This window comes from Loxodonta africana, chromosome 13, assembly GCF_030014295.1.
Source record: "Loxodonta africana isolate mLoxAfr1 chromosome 13, mLoxAfr1.hap2, whole genome shotgun sequence".
In the NCBI taxonomy this organism is placed as follows: domain Eukaryota; kingdom Metazoa; phylum Chordata; class Mammalia; order Proboscidea; family Elephantidae; genus Loxodonta; species Loxodonta africana.
The window spans coordinates 42,703,833-42,724,052 of record NC_087354.1 but is presented as its reverse complement, the minus strand read 5'-3'; the positions used below and the strand labels follow the sequence as shown (position 1 = coordinate 42,724,052).

At 37.1% G+C, this 20,220-nt stretch overlaps 1 protein-coding gene across 7 annotated transcripts in view; it reads left to right on the top strand.

Annotated features, from left to right (window-relative positions):
- Positions 1–20,220, top strand: part of NEO1 (neogenin 1) — a 218,501-nt gene that overhangs the window by 109,459 nt on the left and 88,822 nt on the right. For 6 of the 7 annotated variants that reach the window (XM_064267292.1, XM_064267293.1, XM_064267290.1 and 3 more), the window contains exons 6-7: positions 7,842–7,996; positions 9,966–10,086. In XM_064267292.1, the coding sequence (XP_064123362.1) occupies positions 7,842–7,996; positions 9,966–10,086 (276 nt within the window). The remainder of the gene's footprint in view (positions 1–7,841; positions 7,997–9,965; positions 10,087–20,220) is intronic. The other variant, XM_064267288.1, reaches the window with a different exon arrangement.

Below are 20,220 nucleotides of genomic sequence, written 5' to 3'. Positions count from 1 at the left end.
CTTGAGGCACCCAAGCCGCCTATATCTAGATGTGGTATGCAGTTAATGTTCAGGGTAACACTGGGACATTAAGCAGAGATTAAGCATATTCAATCTTGTTAAGAAAGGGGAGCCTATAATTTAGTAAAAAAAAAGCTTTTGTGAATTCTATAAAATAGTAATAATAAAAAGAATATATAGAGCATAGTTTCTCAAATTTAAGTGCTTAAGGGCCCTAAAATCTTAAGTTTGAGAAAGATTGTGTTAGGGTTAAATGCTGTAGTCACTGAGCCAGCTTGTTAACATAAACACAAATGTGGACGCTGAAATTACTTAGTAAGATTTTATGTATGAACAGTTTAAAACAAAATTTAAAACTCATGCAGAAAACTCAAGGACACCCAAGAATAAATAGATTTATGAATCTCTGTTGGAGAAACAATGGTAAACAACATTGAATCCTTGAGAAAGTGGGAATCCTTGGAGAATTCCTATCCTGGACATCTAATTCTCTGGTAGTGCTGATTAATGGGATTTTTAGAATTCAAGTAACTATTCCTTCAACAAATATGTATTGAGCACCCTCTAAGGTTTAAGCTGCTGAGGTTTCTGTGAAAATTAGGGCAGTGATGGGATAAGAATGGGGAAGAGAAATGGGAACCAGTGAATCAGGGAAAGCTTCTCAAAGGAAATACTTTTAATTGAGATCTGAAGGATGAGTACCTGTTAGCTAAGGTGGGAAGATGGTTAAGGAGAGGCAGTAAGACTGGAGCTGGGGGTGTGGGAGTGGAAGGATAGAAATACTATTTCAAAGTTGTGTGGCAACTTTGTCATAAATGTTGCTTCACTGTTAAGATTTTACCTGTTTCTCACTGTTAAGATTTCACCTATTTGACGCAGTCACCTTTGTTGGAACAGGAAGCATTCTCAAGAAATGTTGGAGGGTTCTAATGTATTTTTGCTTTGTTAGTTGAACCAGTACATACAGCAGATTTGTGATTAAACTGTCAGACAATATCCTTGAAGGGATTTCATGCTATTAAATGCTTGGTTTTTATTTGTTGGTGTTTTGTTTTTGGTTTTTTAATGAAGAACTTAAATGTAATTTTGTGAATTAAAGAGTCTGCTGCAAGTGTGTGGTTTAACATAAAATGGACAAAGGTGCTTTATTTCTCTACTTAAAGAGCCTTTTAAGACTTTCAGTGCATAAGCCTTCAAAATCAAAGAATGGAAACTCCAACAATTCAGAGCTAGTGTAAATGAAAACTGTTATAACCCTCCAAATCATAGCGTAATAAAGTAACCGTAAAACATTGGTGTTGGCCCTGTATTATTTTCTGTTTGAATTGAATGGCAATTTTCAGCATTATATAGCAGTAATGGAATTAAGTGATGTTTCTAGTAAAAATTTTGCAAGTATAATATGTTTTAGTATTAAATTCTTATGCATTTAGCAATTAAAATTATTCTTGTAATGATGATGGCATTAGAAGGGATAGGGAACTGTCAAAGAGGATTTGAAGCTTAATTATCTCTTTGGTAACGAAATGCATAATCTTCCATTACAGCACTTATTTTCTTATGGTAATTGACTCATTTGCTCTCTGGTTATCAATTTAGCTTCCCAACCACAAACATCTGCTCGTACATTGTGTTTAATTGGTATGAATGTTATCTACAGAATAGTTAAAATCCAGAGAACATTTTAAAGGCATTATTTTATAATTCATGAAAGGGACAAGTAAATGATGAACATTGTTTTGATGTTTTTTGTCCAGTAGTCTTTGAAAGTCTGTTTACTAAAAATACATACTAAAATTACATTAATTTGAATTGAATTTTTTAAAGAGGATTTTGCTGTGTTTTCCAGAATTATTTATTCTGCCTTAAGGGGAGCCTCAGTCCTTTAGATTCAACAATATGTCAGTTGCCTGGAAACATAGTATCATAGTGATTACGGGTGTAGAGTTTGAAGGTAGAAAAAATTGTTTAGTGTGTTACTAGGTAATCCTAAAGTAGAGGAGTGGAGGTAAGTTAGGTGTTGCTGTCAAGTCAGTTCCGACTCATAGGGACTACGGGTAGGGAAGAGCGGTTACAAGCTAGACTTGAGCATACTGTAAAATCTCACAAAGCAATTCCTGAAAATGGAAAGGAAAATTAAACAATGACAGTGAATGTCAATCCGGTTGGTAGTCTAGCCACACAGAAAGTTACTCTTCCAGGTGAATTTAAAACAGTAAGGGGACTGCACATACCTAGTGGAATATACTTTCAGGGCAAAAAGAAGTATAAACATCTTTCAACTGTTTTTCCTTATATTGTTGGTAGAAATGTTGGTATTGTTTTTCTGAGGCTAAACAAACAAACAAAAAAATCCAGTTGCCATCGAGTCGTTTCCAACTCATAATGACCCTACTGGACAGAGTAGAACTACCTCATAGGGTTTCCAAGGAGCGGCTATGGATTCGAACTGCCCACCTTTGGGTTAGCAGCCTGAGCTCTTAACTACTGTACCATCAGGGCTCCATTCTGAGACTACTGGGTATAAAATAAGTAAGTTATTATGTTTGTGTCTTTGAGGACAGAGATTTTTGGCTTGAGAGAAGGGGAGATACAGATGGAAAAATAATAAGGTTCAGCTAAAACCTGTAGTCCTGATTTTAATTGGAAACATCTCTGTGAAAAGATGATGAATTTTTTCTTTAAAAGAGTACATTTTTTTGCAGCTTTGTCTACCAAAAAAAAAGGAAAAAGAAAAAAGCTTAAAAACAGTGACCAGGAGAAGCTAAAGACCAGTAGGGTCACGTCAAAGATGGGATAATTTGAGCATAAAAAGAATAGTAAGTGGGTTGAAGTAAATGAAACGCACTTTAATCCATGAGTTCATAGTAATACTTAAAAAAAAATAAAAACCACATACACATATACTCAGTTGACCCCCTTTGGGAGAGACAACCAGCTCATTACTTTGAAGACTAAGTAAAGGAAAAGGATCAAGGACTTTCCCTGCCCTTTTTGTAGAGAACTATATACTCTAGAATAACCAAATAATTGATGAAAGATGTATCTCTCTGTAGAAGGAGTGATAGAATAAGAATATTATCATTTTGCAAAAAAAAAAAAAAAAGAGTATTGCCATTTTGCAACTCCTAATAAGCAATGATTATCAAGGGCTGTTAACATTACAAAAAGAGAAACAGTTACACGATAGGAACCTCCTGATGGAAGGACATGGCACTGCCTAGTCTTCAAAAAAAAAAAAGAAGAAAAACCTGACTCAAATCAAACCTCCTCTGTATTTAACTGCCAGTTTATAGGAAGAACATGTTAAACACCACCCATTTATGGGAAGAATATGTTAAACATCAGCAAAAGACAGACTGCACGAAACTTTACAGGATAAATGGCTTGGTTCTTCAATAAATAAACAGCAAAATAAGAGTTGATGGAGGAACTCATAGATTAAAAAAAACTTAAGAAACAAATTAATACCAGTGTATGTGTCTTGTTTGCCTGATTCAAATAAAATAACTAAATTTTGAAAACATAGACCAGTTAATAAAATATGAATACCCCGTTGCTGTTGAGTCGATTCCTACTCATACCGACCCTACAGGACAGAGTAGAACTGCCCCACAGGGTTTCCAAGGCAGTAAGTCTTTATAGAAGCAAACTGCCATATCTTTCTCCCATAAAAGGGGCTGGGAGGTTTGAACTAGAGACCCTTCAGTTGGCAGCCAACTGCTGTAACCACTATACCACCAGGGCTCCTGAATACTGACTGCATAATTGATGATTTTAAGGAATTCTTGTTGATTTGGGTGGGTGAGTGGGTATCCTGATGATGGTATTGTGGTTATGTTTGGGAATAAGATTTGTTGTCTTGTAGAGATACATACTTAGGTATTTATGTAAGAAATAACATGATAGCTAGAATTTGCTTCAAAATGACTGGGGACAAGCCAGGGTGGGTTGGAGTGTAGATGAAACATTATTGGCCGTAAGTTGAAAGTTGTTGAAGCTGGTGACAGGTATTTGGGGCTTTATTATTCTATTCTCCTTAAGTCTATAAAATAAGAACTTTAAAAAGATAGAGAAAGAGAATGTAAGGTTTGGAGCCAGAGTGCCTAGGTTTAAAATCTAGATCTCACTGACTAAGGCTTTATGACTGTGTGAAATTTACTTAGCCTTTCCTTGTCCTAATGTCCTCATTTGTAAATGGAAATAATAATAGTACCTAAATAATAGGGTTGTTGTGAGAACTAAATAAGTGGAAAAAACCCATTGCTGTGAAGTCGCTTCCAACTCATAGCGACCTTATAGGACAGAGTAGAACTGCCCCATAGGGTTTTCAAGGAGTGGCTGGTGGATTTGAACTGCTGACCTTTTGGTTAGCAGACATGCTTTTATCCACGGTGCCTCCAGGGCTTCAATAAGTGAAAAGCACTCAAAAATGTTAGTTATTAATTACCATACATTGAAGATATAAACTGTATAAAATCAGAGTTGGTTATCTTAGTATACTTAGGAATAGTCTAGTTGAGTTCCCTTATTTAGTACAGGAGCAAACTGAAACCTATGGATTTGAAACTCGTGTTCAGTAAAATACCCAGTGGTAGGACCAGAACGTAAGTGTAGGTCTTGACTCCCAGTTGTTACAACTATCTTGCAGTAAATCATTATTGAAGAATATTGAAGTAAACTCACATATCTGGTTCTCGAATAAAAAATTGCAGGATTGCAAATATTTTCATTTTACCTACATCTAAAATGTAATTTGAACGAAAACTCCAAGCTGTTCTTGTTTGTTTGCTTTGAAAAGGAACAGGGACACTTTAAAAATAAGTCTAAATTTTATCTGGGGAAAAAAACCTAAACAAACATGTTAGGAAAATTAGAAGGAAATAAAGGAGTAAAAGGAGAATCCTGCTGTACCTAATAATAAAAATATTGTATAGTTACAATAATGAAGTGTGTGATTCTGGCCCAGGAACAGACAGATCAGTGAGACCCAGAAATAGACCCAAGAGTACATAAAATTTTAATATTACAACTGACATTTCAAATCAGTTATTCTTTTGGGACAACTGGGCTTGCCATTTAGAAAAATATAAAGGTAGATATTTATATCAGTGAATTCCAGATTGTTTCATAGAAATACAATAAGAAAATGCAAATGAATATTTTTATAGTATGGAAGCAGAGAAAACCTTCAAGTAAGAATAATAAAATGCAGACGCCGAAAAGGAGGGGACTGATAAATATTACCACATAAAAATGTAAAACTTTGGTACAACGGGAGAGGTGCCTTAAGTTAAAAGACAAAAGAAAAAACAAAGAAGAAATATTGGCAGTGTCTATGACCTGGAGTTAATAAAAAAAAGTTAATAGCTTACTTTATTAGTCAAAGTCCAGTCTGGAGCCAGAAACCACACCAGTAATTTAAACAGGGAAAATTTAATATAAAGAAGTATTAACTAGTCAGACTCTTCTACCCTGTCCTGTAGGGTCGCTATGAGTTGGAATCGACTTGATGGCACTGGGTTTTCTGGGTTTAACTAGTCAGAGGTGTTTAACTACTAAAACAGTTAAAATAGGACTCTGAAGAACAGAAATAGAAAATATAGGAATCAGTTACTACCTCTAGGGCTGAGGGCGAGAAGTGAAGGAAGCAGCAAACTTGGAAGAGGGCTTGACCAGTCAAGGCTGAGATTCAGACCTTGCTGGAGAAAATATAGCTGCTGTCAAAGGCTGCAACCATGCCCCAAAACTGATCCACAGGAAATCACCCACTAGAATGCTACAGGCTTGAGCTAGTGTGCAGAAAGCCACCTGCTGGGGTGCCATGGGCCTGAATGGATGATGCACAGGAAGTTTTCCACTGGGCTGCCATGAGTCACAGCTGGTGTGCTGAAGCTGTCCATTGGGATGCTGTGGGTTGGAGCCAGTATGCAGAAAACCACCTGTTGGAGTGCTGCAGAAACTTAACCAGAGACTGAGTGGAGAAACTTGGAGGAGGTTGAAGATCTCTAGGTCCACCCCACCCCCACATACACTCTAGCAGCCACACCATAGGGGCAAGAAGAAGAGCACACCCAACCTGAAAGATGAGCTGCGCTTTGTAGTGTCTCTCTAGTATCCTTTACTGACAAATCTCACATTCTACCAGCTGGCAACGGTTCACATTCATTATTGCAAAAAAGGGTGGATTTGGAACTGAGAGGCCAGAAATTGATAACTGGCAGACTTACTATGTGAGGAATTCTTAGCAGTGGATAGAAAGTTGTGAACACTCGTGTTGAAAAAAATGGACACAGTACATGCATAGAAAATTCAGAAATACAAATGGCTAATCAGCGTTTAAAAGGATAGTCAAATTCACTATTAGTAATTTCTCTGATTGCATCTTGTTGCACAAATTTATGTTTTCTGTATTCTCCATCACTGTGAGTATGTTGTTTCTTAAGATTATACATTCTTTCCCTCCTTGTCTCCTACTGTTTGCCTAGAGCTCTGTGCTCTTAGTCTTCATTTACCCAAGTTACGAAGCTAGTCTGGACTTCTTCGCAGGGCCTGCCCTAGCCAGTGCAATAAGGCAAGAAAATGAAAAAAGGAAAGTCGATTGGAAACGAAGATGTAATACTGACTCTACTCACAGATGTAGTTGTCTGTGTATGTAATCCCAGAGAGTCTACACAAAATCTACTAGAACTAGCAAATGAGTTTAACAGGATCACAAGCTATAAGATCAGTATACATAAATCAATTTCATATCTGTATACTAGCAATGAGCAATTGGAAATTTACAAAAAATTTTTAAGTACTTGAAATACTTAGAGCTAAACCTAGCAAAATATGAGTAAGATTTTTGTATCCTAAAAATATGAAACATTGATGAGAGAAAAAAAGTTTAAATAAATAGAAAGGAAGACTCAATATTGTTAAGATGCCAGGTTGCCCCAAATTCAACACAATTCCAATTAAAGTCCCAGCATACATTTTAGCTCAACAATAGGGTTATTGTTACTGCCATTGTTGTTATTTAACAGAAATAGCCTATGATAGAGCTTGCTGCTTCCTTGTTACTTGAAAATTTCAGGCAGGGGTCAGGAAGACTGCTTGTCAAGGGTGTTGTATAGGAAATTATACCATTAAAGTAGGAAGTTCAACTAGGTGGTCTTCGTTGACCCTTTTAATTCAGAATCGTATGAATCCGTTATTTATGTCAGTGATTTACAACTCTGGGGCTAGAGGTAAGGGAAATACTGAAATATTCGGAGAGGCTTTTTCAAATACTTAGACGCTTTTTCTAAAGATGTCACTTACTCTTCCACCCTTGAAAACTATTTCATGTAACGAGGGACGTTACTAATGGGAGTGTGTTGCAGGAGTGAACTGTTTTCGGCCTCTGTGACATTTATATTGCATACATTTTTTCTCACTCATCAAGCTGACTGAAAAGGAAGATTATCCATCTTCTCAACTCTTTGAATTTTAATTATGGCTTTTCCAAAATGGTATAAATCTTAAAGTGTTCTTTAATATTCATTTTTAGACAGCTCGGCATATTCATATTTTCAATTTCTTCAACATAGTTGGCTTAGTAATTATTTCTATACAAGGTGCTAGGGAAACTCAGAAATTATCTTTGTAATTATTCTTTCAGTTAATTACACCAGAAAACTGATTTTTTAAGATATTTTGTACCTAAATTCTAGTTTTTATAGTATATGCCAAATATGTGAACGTATCAAATAATAAGTCAAAATCTGTGAACTTTATGATTTAAAAAATTGGTGGAAGTAACATATAACTACCTATTTTTATTCTGATAAATATCTTAATTTCTTTTTATTTTAAAGCCCAACCTGAATTCCTGAAGCAACCTGCTAATATATATGCCCATGAATCTATGGATATTGTATTTGAATGTGAAGTGACTGGGAAACCAACTCCCACTGTGAAGTGGGTCAAGAATGGTGATATGGTTATTCCAAGTGATTACTTTAAGATTGTAGTAAGTATTTTTCAAAGGACATTTTATCTCTGAAACTTTTAAATGTCTTTAAGTATAATCATTAAGAGATCAATGATCTTGCATATGCCAGTTTATGTTCTGCAAATGAAGGTAGAAAAATTCATGTAGAATGTAACCTCTTCATTAACTGATTTGAAAGCTGAGCCCAGAAATATGTCAGTAGCTTATGTAAGACCACATAGCAGATCCGTGGCTGAACTCAGCTAAAGCCCAGATCTCCTGACCAACAGTCTAGTACTCTTACTCAGACACATTGGTACTCTTACTCAAATACCAAAAACCAAAATCAAACCCACTGCCATCTAGTCGATTCTGACTCATAATGACCCTGTAGGACAGAGTAGAACTGCCCCGTAGAGTTTCCAAGGAGCGCCTGGCGGATTTGAACTGCCGACCTTTTGGTTAGCAGCCGACCTTTTGGTTAGCAGCCGTGGCATCTAACCACTACACCACAGCAGCCACCATTTTCTGAATAATGATTTTGTGTGTTTATATATGTGACCAATTGTGATTTTTAGGTTTCTGTTCAAGGTGCAGAAAGCTGTCCCTTGAAGCATGTTCTGCTGGTCCTTTGGAAAAATATATCAGGCTAGTAATGCAACTGAGATAATAAACACTTAGAAAAATGATAAATGTTATACGACACTTAACTAAAAATCGTATGTTGTTGTTAGGTGTTGTCGAGTCAGTTCTGACTCATAGCGACTGTTTGTACAACAGGGCGAAACACTCCCTGGTCCTGCACCATCTTCACAATCGTTACTATGCTTGAGCCTCCACTGTGTCAGTCCATCTTGCTGAGGGTCTTTCTCTCTTTCACTGGCCCTCTGCTTTACCAAGTGTGATGGATGTCCTTCTCCAGGGACTGATCCCTCCTGGTAAAAAAAAAAAAAAAACATATACTGGTGCATAAAACCAAAAAACCAAACCCACTGCTTTCGAGTTGATTCCAACTCATAGTGACCCTATAGGGCAGAGTAGGACTGCCCCATAGGGTTTTCAAGGAGCAGCTGGTGGATTCGAATTGCTGACCTTTTGGTTGGCAGCTGAGCCATCAGGGCTCCTACTGATGCCTAACCCACTAAAAACCCTTCTAAATAAATATTACCCAGTGTTGGACAATTGGTGTAACAATATAGATTATAAAGATTCTTTTAAAAAGTAAATAATGTTAAATATATTTAAGTGTACTCAGCCATAATTGCTTTCTGCTTTTTATATAGTAAATGCTTAGCTACTATCACCATCATCGTCATCATCTGATATCCTAGTAATAGAATTACCCAGCTTTTAGTAGGAAGGATTAATGACATACCTTAAAATGCATGCATGACATTCATAGCACTGATCAGAAGCAATTATGGCTGTTAAAGACGTAATGTCTCGTTACAAGTTTGCCGTATAAGTAATTCATTCTTTAGTAGAAATCTGTTTCCTATTTTTGAAATGCATAATCTCGTAAATGACTAAAAGTAGTTCTAAAGTATTTAGCATTAACTGAATAACAACCTGTTCTGGTTAAATCAACAATTTTACTATTAGTATGCTATTTTTTTTTCTTTTATTAAAGCTATTTAGTATTGTATAATATTGAAGCAAGGATGGTGACACTGCGTCTTAGATACTTTTGGACTTGTTGTCAGGAGGGATCAGTCCCTGCAGAAGGACATCGTGCTTGGCAGAGTACAGGGTCAGCGGAAAAGAGGAAGACCCTCAATGAGGTGGATTGACACAGTGGCTGCAACAGTGGGCTCAAGCATAACAACGATTGTAAGGATGGCGCAGGACTGGGCAGTGTTCCATTCTGTTGTGCACAGGGTCGCTATGAGTCGGAACTGACTCAACGGCATCTAACAGGAACAACAACAGTATTGTATCATTAACAGTTTAAGAATTTTGAACTAATATTCATCAATCAAATCATAATATTTATGTTTTTCTTGCTCAGAAGGAACATAACCTTCAAGTTTTGGGTCTGGTGAAATCAGATGAAGGATTCTATCAGTGCATTGCTGAGAATGATGTTGGAAATACGCAAGCTGGAGCCCAGCTGATAATCCTGGAGCATGGTAAGGGGGCTGAAACAGGAAGATGAAGGAGGGCTGGCTGTGTTTGAGAAGCTAGTCATCTGTCAGGAAGCCTCAGAATCAGTAACCTTTTTGTAGAGGCCAATGTATAGCATAACTAAGAGAAAAAGAAATAGTAATGTAAGTCAGCTCTGTAGCTTAAAATTACCAAGAATCATAATTTTGGATTACATTGAAAAGGCATTGATACTAAGAAAAATGGACAATTGTAGTCTTACACAAATGAATGTCTTTCAGATTTTAATCATTATAATCTCACAAATACATTTCTGCCCTCTTAAGAATAACTTCTAAAAGTAATGTTTTTTCTTCAGTTTTTCTAAAATAAAATTAAACTGCCTTTTCTGATTATTAGCAAAAAAAAAAAAAAATGCTTATTATGAAAAATTCAGACAACAGTGAAAGCAATTAAAGGAAAAAAAAAAATCAACCTTGAATCAATCAGGGTCCAATCAGGAGAAACCCCGTAGTAATTTGAACAGGGAAAGCTTTAATATAAAGAATTATTAACTATAACAAGGGATTGGAGTAACAAGGGGTTGGTAGTAAGTAAAGAGAACTCTAAGAAATACAGATAGTCCCTGATTTACAATGGGATTCCGTTCTGACAACTACTCCATTTTAAGTCAGTTCTGACATAAATTGAATACTTTTTTTTTTTTTCAGTTTTCATTATTATTGCCTTTTATTATCAGTATCTTTACAAATCTGATCTTTGTCTTCGAGGACTGGAAACATTACATCTGAGAATGATAATATTAGGAAATTATGCACTGCAACATTGTATGTAGTACATGTTACTATTGATAAGATGTACAAAAAAAGAAAACAGTCGTAGTGTGGTTTGTCATAACTCAAATACGCCATAAGTTGGGGACTACCTGTACAGGAATGACAGATAGAAGGAGCAGCCACTACCCCTAAGTCAGAGATACAGTGCCCAAGGAAGAACCCTCCTCCTCTACCCTGAGAGCTGAGATCCAGACCTTGCTGGAGAAGGCTCAGCCATGGCTTACTGGATGGTAGAGAAGTTGCTGTAGCGCTGTACTGGTGAAACATGTTCAGAATCAGCTCTCTAAAGTGCTAGGGAAAGCCGCCAACCAGGGAGGACTGAGCGTTGAGGGAAGCTGCTGGAACCTGGAATCTGCTGAGAGAACAGTGGTACCAGCAAGCAAGACCCCTTCCCTCCTATGACGTAGCTCCAGTGCCCTCTACTGATAAAAGCTTCACAGCTTGTGCCAGCTGGCAAAGCAAAAATATCTGAAGGGCACAGCTTAACTTTTACAAAACAGACAGTGAAGTTTGAATTTTGAGCTGAGAGGCAATAAATTGATAACCGGCATACACCCCAAATCCTACCAACTAGGTGTACTGCATATGAACATATACAGGTAGCTAGATAGCAGTTCTGCTCTGTCCTATAGGGTCACTATGAGTCGGAACTGACTTGATGGCAGCAGGTTTGTTTTTTTCTTCATATGTTAGTCTGTGATCATACCCTTCCCTGTTTATTGGAAATGATTTAGAAGCGTATCAACTGTTGCATCTTGGCAGAATGCCTGAGTATGATTACCAAAAAAGGCACAAACCAAGTCAGTGAGATAGATAGGCTTATTTCTTCTTACTAGTGGCAGTGATTTTCCTTAGTAAACTTTGTAGCTATCTTGGGGTATATTTACATGGAACTGAGCAAAGGCACTTCAGTTTATTTGTGTTGGTATTACCATTTTAAATCTAAATCTAAAAGTATAAATGGTTGGCTATACTTGGAGGTCCCTAAACTAATCCTCAGTATCTTTTGAAAATGCTTTGATAGTATAATAATCATGGTTACAGTGTGTGTATGTCTTTCTTTTTTGAGACAGTTTTCATGGGCTGGTGAGTTTTTTTAATGGCCTTGTCAGGGATGCATTAAGGATGGGTGGATTGCTTTCTGTTCTATCTTCGTAAGATAAATATTTATGTGGAAAAGCTAAAAGGGGAAATATAACAATCTATAAGAACTGGCCTGTGCCTTCCAGGAGTTTACACTATAATCAGGAAGGTAAGAAATGTATACAGCTTTAATACTAGTCCATAATAGGTGCTATTTGTATAGTACAAATGAAACAGCATAAAATTCCAAAGAGAATTGTACCTTTGTGAACAGAGAAGGTTTTTTTTTTTAAATTTTTATTGAGCTTCAAGTGAACGTTTACAAATCAAGTCAGTCTGTCACATATAAGTTTATATACACCTTACTCCATACTCCCACTTGCTCTCCCCCTAATGAGTCAGCCCCTCCCGTCTCTCCTTTCGTGACAATTTTGCCAGCTTCCAACTCTCTCTATCCTCCCATCCACCCTCCAGACAGGAGATGCCAACACAGTCTCAAGTGTCCACCTGATACAAGTAGCTGACTCTTCATCAGCATCTCTCTCCTACCCACTGTCCAGTCCGTTCCATGCCTGATGAGTTGTCTTCAGGAATGGTTCCTGTCCTGGGCCAACAGAAGGTTTGGGGACCATGACTGCCAGGATTCCTCTAGTCTCAGTCAGACCATTAAGTCTGGTCTTTTTATGAGAATTTGGGGTCTGCATCCCACTGATCTCCTGCTCCCTCAGGGGTTCTCTGTTGTGCTCCTGTCAGGGCAGTCATCGGTTGTGGCCGGGCACCAACTAGTTCTTCTGGTCTCAGGATGATGTAAGTCTCTGGTTCCTGTGGCCCTTTCTGTCTTTTGGGCTCATAGTTATCCTGTGACCTTGGTGTTCTTCATTTTCCTTTGATCCAAGTGGGTTGAGACCAATTGATCCATCTTAGATGGCCGCTTGTTAGCATTTAAGACCCCAGACGCCACATTTCAAAGTGGGATGCAGAATGTTTTCATAATAGTATTATTTTGCCACTTGACTTAGAAGTCCCCTTAAGCCATAGTCCCCAAACCCCCGCCCTTGCTCCGCTGACCTTTGAAGCATTCAGTTTATCCTGGAAACTTCTTTGCTTTTGGTCCAATCCAGTTGAGCTGACCTTCCATGTACAGAGTATTGTCCTTCCCTTCACCTAAAGTAGTTCTTATCTACTAACTAATCAGTAAAAAACCCCTCTCCCACCCTCCCTCCCTCCCCCCCTTGTAACCACAAAAGTATGTGTTCTTTTCAGTTTATACTATTTCAGAGAAGATTTTTCATGGAAAATCTTTCTTTTGTAGTAGGCCTTGAGTGGTAAGATTTCCTGGTGTTAGAAAGAGGACATGGACTAGTCAGGAAATACAGTCAGAACAGTTAGAGTGCCTGTTCCTATGGGAAGGTGGTCTGTAAAGGCGGAGTAGGACCAGACTGAGACTGGTCTTCATTATAAGCAGTCAAAGCAGTGCTGTAGTAGGGCAGTCTGATGGTTTAGGTTTTAATTAGAGGAAGGAGAGGAGACTGGTTGAAGCAGTGTTGGTATAACAGACCATTGTGTACTAGAGAAATGAAAAGCAAGGGTCCTATGAAAGAGATGTCAGTGATTGATCTGCTTCAGGTTTTATTAATTGAATGGATATTAGACGTGATGAAGAAGTCAGAGATACTTTCAGGGTTTCATCTGGATGACTGAAAGAATGGCAATGCCTTTACAAAAATAGAAAAGGAAGGTGAAGTGAAGTAGAAGGGGAAATCTGCTTCTGCTCAGGATGTAAAGAGCTTGCAGAGAATGTCCCACCCTCAGAACAAGAAGAAGCTCGATAATCTACTAAATTATAATTTGTCCTCAGCAGAGACCTGAGTTGGCAAAGCAACCAAGTAACCTAAATGCCCCCACTTGCCAAGGAGATGGGTATGGTCATATGAATTTTTTTACCTTTGGCAGAGCATGAGAAAAAGAGATGGTTGCTATAAAAGTGGATAAAAAGAAATCAGTTAAAGTTTTAGCTGATTGTTAGGCCAAGAAGGGGCTAGCATCTTAGTTTGGAATATCTGGGGACCCCATATACAAGGAGAGTTCACACTTGTTTCAGAGATAAAGGGTTTTCTCTTCTCTCTGTCCTCCAGAACACAAAGAGCCGTTGCTACTGGAGGAAGGAGAAAAGAGAAAACCCTTTATCTCTGAAATATGTGCAGAAACCATTTTTGGGCCCCAGGATCCTACACCAATACCAAGAAGAGGTCTTTTATAATTGGGGAGGAGTAGAAAATTCCCACACAAGACCAACCACAAATAAAAGGTAGACTTTGGCTGCCATAGAAAGGAGAAGCACAGGGCCTAACTAAGACTTAAGGCTGGACCAGGACAAAGATTCTCACCTGTCCCGACCATGAGCCTAACACTGAGTAATAAACAAAAGCTCTCTACTGCTGGAGGAAGGGTAAGACCATAGAGACCAAAAACCTGTTACAGTCGAGTCACTTCCTACCCATAATAACCCTATAGGACAGAGTAGAACTGCTCCATAGAGTTTTCAAGGAGTGCCTGCTGGATTTGAACTGCCAACCTTTTGGTTAGCAGCCATAGCACTTAACCACTATGCCACCAGGGTTTCCAGATCATGGAGAGGGATCCCTTTTTGGTGTAGGTATGCAGGAGTGGTTAAAAGAAGAAACAGGAAAGTTGAGAAAAAACGCTTTGGCTTCTCATTCTTAATATTAAGTACAAGACCGTAAAAATGTACTAGTAGAGGGATTTGAAACCTGTGGTGTGCTGAAAGTAACTATAACAACAGTAAAATTCGAACCAAGCTCAGCTCCTGACTAGATTGACTAAACCCCTCCACACTAATGGATTGGCAGAAGAATAGGTGTACCTGTTTTTAGGTGTAAATAATAATTGTTTCAGTCTCTCCTGTTCACCATGGTCAGCATTCTATCAAAAATTATTAACACGTACATCTAGCTCAATTGGTATAACATAGCTTATAAAGAAAATGTTCTACATCCTACTTTGGTGAGCAGCATCTAGGGTCTTACAAGTTTGTGGGTGGCCATCTAAGATACTCCACTGACCCCACCCTGTCTGGAGCAAGGGAGAATGAAGGAAAGATTAGACCAAAGGACTAAGAACCACAACTACCACAGCCTCCGCCAGACTGAGTCCAGCACAACTTGATGGTACGTGGCTACCACCACCGACTGCTCTGACAGGGATCGCAATAGAGGATCCCAGAGAGAGCTGGAGAAAAATGTAGAGCAAAATTCAGACTCACAAAGACCAGACTTACTGTTCTGACAGAGACTGGAGAAACCCCAAGAGTATGGTCCCCGGACACCCTTTTAACTCAGTACCGAAGTCACTCTTGAGGTTCACCCTTCAGCCAAAGATTAGACAGACCTATAAAACAAAACTAGACTAAATGGGCACACCAGGTCAGGGGCAAGGGCAAGTAGGTGGGAGGGGACAGGAAAGCTGGTAACGCGGAACTCAAGGCTGAGAACGGGAGAGTGTTGACATGTCATGGGGCTGGCAACCAATGTCACAAAACAATGTATGTATTAATTGTTTAATGAGAAACTAATTTGCTCTGTAAACCTTCTTCTAAAGTACAATTTAAAAAAAAAAAAAAATTAGGCACCCAAAAAAGAGACAAGGAAAAAAAATCCTGACCCATTGTCAAGAGATAAAGCAATCAACAGAACCAGACTCAGAGGTGACCGAGATGTTGAAACTATAAGACAGAGACATTAATTATGATTAGTAGGTTAAGAGATCTAATGGGAAAGATGAAGGACTTGCATGAACAGATGAGGAGTTTTGGCAGAGAAATGGAAACTAATGGAAAGAGATCTAAGATTCTTGTATTTGTCTTGAGGGTGAAAGGGTTCCTCAACCAGAGGCAGGAAACTATAAAAATGTAAAACATGTAATGAATTTCTGCAGAGGTGAAGAATTCCTTCAGGCTCATCAGTAGACCGAATACAGCTGAGGAAGGAATTAACGAACTTGAAAATAAATCAATGTAAATTATTTAATTAAACTGAAATGAAGGGGGAAAAAAAAAAAAGTAGGGAAAAACAAACAGCATTAAAATAAGACAAATCAGATTGCCTAACATGAGTAAGTTGGTATTTCCACAGGAGAAGAGAGCAAGAACAAGACAAAACTAACATTTGTCAGATAATAGCTAAGAATTTTTTTTTTTAATGAACGAGCTCAAACCACAGGTCTCAGAAGTTGAGACAACACTAAGTAGGCTAAGTGCCTAAATAATAATAATAGTTGTAGAAAGAAATGAAAACACATATGTACACATCACAGTCAAACTACTGAAAACCAGATAATGAGAAAATCTTGTAGGCAACCAGAAAATAAAAAGCGTATCATACACAAAAGAACAAGGATGAGAAATAAATCAGACTGCTTGTCAGAATGACTAAAGCCAGAAGACAAGGGAACATTTTTAGGTTCTAAAAGGAGGGAAAATTAAATAACCCTAATTACATACCCAGCAAAAATGAAAGCAAGTTGAAGACCTTTTCACAACAAAAGCTGAGAAAATTCGTTGCCATTAGACCTGTGCTGCAAGAAATGTTAAGGAAGATTCTTCAGGCAGGAGTGTAATACTTGACAGAAGCTTGGCTCTTTACAAAGAAACAAAGCAAACCAGAGTGGTTTTAAAAAAATTTAAAAGATAAATATAATTTTTTAAAAATCACTTTAAGCGATAACTGCCAAAAGCAGGGGCCAGCAAACTTTTCCTGTAAAGGGCCAGATAGTAAATATTTTAGGTGTTGTGGGCGAGTGGTCTCTGTCACAACTACTCAACTTTGCTCTTGTAGCATTAAAGCAGCTGGATAGATGAACAACTATGACTGTGCTCCAGGAAAACTTTACTTACAAAAACAGGTGGGAGATCCTAGCTCGCTGACCTCTGGTCTAAACCAACATTAGTTTATAACATAAAATGTACAACAAAAGCAGCACAAAGTTGTTGTCGTTGTGTGCCATCAAGTCAGTACCGACTCACAGTGACCCTATAGTACAGTGTAGAACTGCCCCATGGGGCCATAATCTTTTTAAGGAAGCAGACTGCCACATCTTTCTTCTGTGGAGCAGCTGGTGGATTCTAACTACTGACCCTTTGTTTAGCAGCCAAGGACTTAATCATTGCGCCACCAGGGCTACTTAGCATGAACTATAGAAGGGCAGAATTGAAAGTAAACTGTTGTAAGGTTCTTAATACTATGCATCAAGTCATATAATATTATTTGAAGTATACTGTGATAAGTTAAAGATGCATCTTATAAAATACCCCCAGGGAAACCACTAAAAAATTAGAAAAAAAGGTAATAAGCAAATAGTGAAATACAATGGAGTCATAAAAACTAGTCAGTCCAAAAGAAGGCAAGAACACAGACAAATAGATGTGAAAAAATAAATAATAAAAGTATACCATTTGCAATATAGGAAAGATAAAGGTAGGTTATTTTTAAAAACGTACATGTTCCACTTCACTTACAACCAAAGATACAAAATTAAATTAGTGAGATGTTATTTTTGCCTAACAATAAAGAATTTATAAATGAACATTACATCATAATGGCTGTCTAGGATATGATTAACTTTGCACCTTTCTTTCACTCTTAGTGAAAATGCAAATTGTTATATCACTTACTAAAACCATTTTGACAATTATATCTTAAAAATTACAGACTCAACCCATTAATTGTTTTTGTAGGAATTTTTCCAAAGGAAGGAATCAGATTTGGACAAGGTTTATATATAAAACTGTTAATTTCAGCAATGTAATTTAAAGAGGAAAAGATAGGGATAAAAAGAAAGAAAAGGATATGACTTAAATGTCCCCAAAATGCAGGAAGCTGTTTAAATAATTATAGTACATTCTTATGATGGAAAAATTGTTAGTCATTAAAAATCATGCTTTTGAAGACTCTTTAATGGTATCAGGAAACTCAGGTTATAATGTCAAGTAGAAAAGTAGGATACAAAATTACATATATCAAACAGTCCAGCTTAAGTTAAAATAGTTATATACACCAGTTTAGACATTCCCATAACAAAATGTTAACAGTGGTTATCTTTGAGTAATAACGTCACTGATGATATTTTCTAAAGTAACCATATATTACTTTTATAATAAGTAAAGGTGTTTTTTTTAAGTTAAGACTAGCCTCATCTTTTACTATCTAGTCATATACTCTAAAAAAAAAAAAATGCTTATATTTGCAGAGGTAACTTTTTTGGTGAAAATGTTTACTACTCAGTATGCACTAAGCCAAGTGCCATTTCCAGTGGCAGTTAAAAAATTTTTTTTGCCGTAAAGTTGACTCGGACTCATGACGACCCCATGTGTGTCAGAGTAGAACTGTACTCCATAGGGTTTTCAGTGGCTCATTTTTTGAAAGTGGATCAACAGGCTTTCTTCCGAGGTGCCTCTGTTCGTTGCTATTGAGTTGATTTCAACTCATAGCGACCCTGTTGGACAGAGTAGAACTGCCCCATAGGGTTTCCAAGGAGCAGCTGGTGGATTCAAACTGCCGACCTTTTGATTAGCAGCCAAATGCCTAACCACTGCGCCGTCAGGTGCCTCTAGGTGGATTCAGAGTGCCAGCATTCTGGTTAGCAGCCGAGTGCCTTAACTGTTTGCACCATCCAGGGACACCAGTGGCAATAACAGCTGTGTAATTATAAGGTGGTATTTTGTTATTATTTAATATTTGTTTTCTATCTGCCTGAATATATCAGAAGTGTTTTTTTCTCTAACATTTTCCACATATTATGATGATGTATTTAATAAAAAAAAAATTTTTTTTTTTTTTTAGATGTAGGATATATAATCAATGCAGAAATGGTACCATATAGAAACTTTGCATTTCCATTGGAATATGTATACTGAAGATTTATGGGGTTTTAAGAATTAGCATGTTTTCTAACGGATTCCTGTGTGCCTGATTAAAAGCATAATTCACATAAGGGATTGTGGCAATTGTACGTTGCCTCCTTTCTGTTGTTTCAGCTGTCAGGGTAAAGTGTTTTTCCTTATGATCTTTCTAATTAATATGACAGCTAAAAAGTTACCTTTTTTGGTAACCCATTATTTTCACAATGTGATTTTTTTTTTATTTTATTTTTTTATTTAAACAGTATGGAGTAGAAAATCCATATTTTTTTAACTTATAATTACCTATTATAATAATTATAAAAAGCATTGAAATATAAATTATTGCAGATATGTTAAGAGTAGTAAGAATTAAAGTAAAAATTTTTTTTTGTCCTTTAAATTTTTATTAGTTTTTTCTTCCTGTCAGTTTGAATTTGAAAATAGATTCCAAGATTATTATGTAATAATGGAGTGTAAAAACAGAGAGGTATGCTTTTTCTCTGTGTGTCCTTTCGTATTAAGGCTGATAATTGGCAGTATTAGGGCAGTATGGGAAGAAGGGTCAGTGAAAAGGGAGGAACATGAACTTGTTTTTAGTAAAGGAAATTCATACTTTACCACCTTCTAGGATATTATGGCTGTGAGAGATAAGGCTACATACTGAGCAGCACTTTTTTTTATTTTTTGACAGAAACATTTGTCAAAAATTCCATATAGTATCTGAGGTTAATATTGAATAATAGAAGTTGTGGAATAAGTGACTAATGGCCTGGCGTGATTAAAGTTGGCTAGATAACAGGAAATCATTAGTCATTAGTGGAATATTTTAAATCTGAAATGTTAGGATGTGTGATCGTTGGTGTTGATTTTGATCAAAGGGTAAATTCTAATCAGTTATTTTGCTTTTTTTTATGGCATTAATTATAAATGTTGGGAAAGTTTTGCTTAAGACAGCTGTAGTGTGGTTTCACTTTTTAGTCATGAATTCCATGTCTGGGAACTTTTTACGACTGAGAAATGCATCTGACTAACGTCAAGGCCTGGGTTCTAGTTCTTGTTTGCCATTAACTTGCTGAGTGATTGAATCAGGTGCTGAAATTCTGTGATTTTTATTTTCTATTTAGTGAAAGAATTAAATGATCTCTTAGGTCCCTTATCACTCTGAATACTATTAAATGCAGTTGTTTTAGAAATATGCATTAGATATATGGTGCATCTCAAAATACCTTTTCTGTCTAGGTATTGAAATAAGTAGGTAATGTTTGTAGACAAATTGATGCATTTCCAATTAATAATAGTTTTTTATTACCTGCCACAGTATGTAT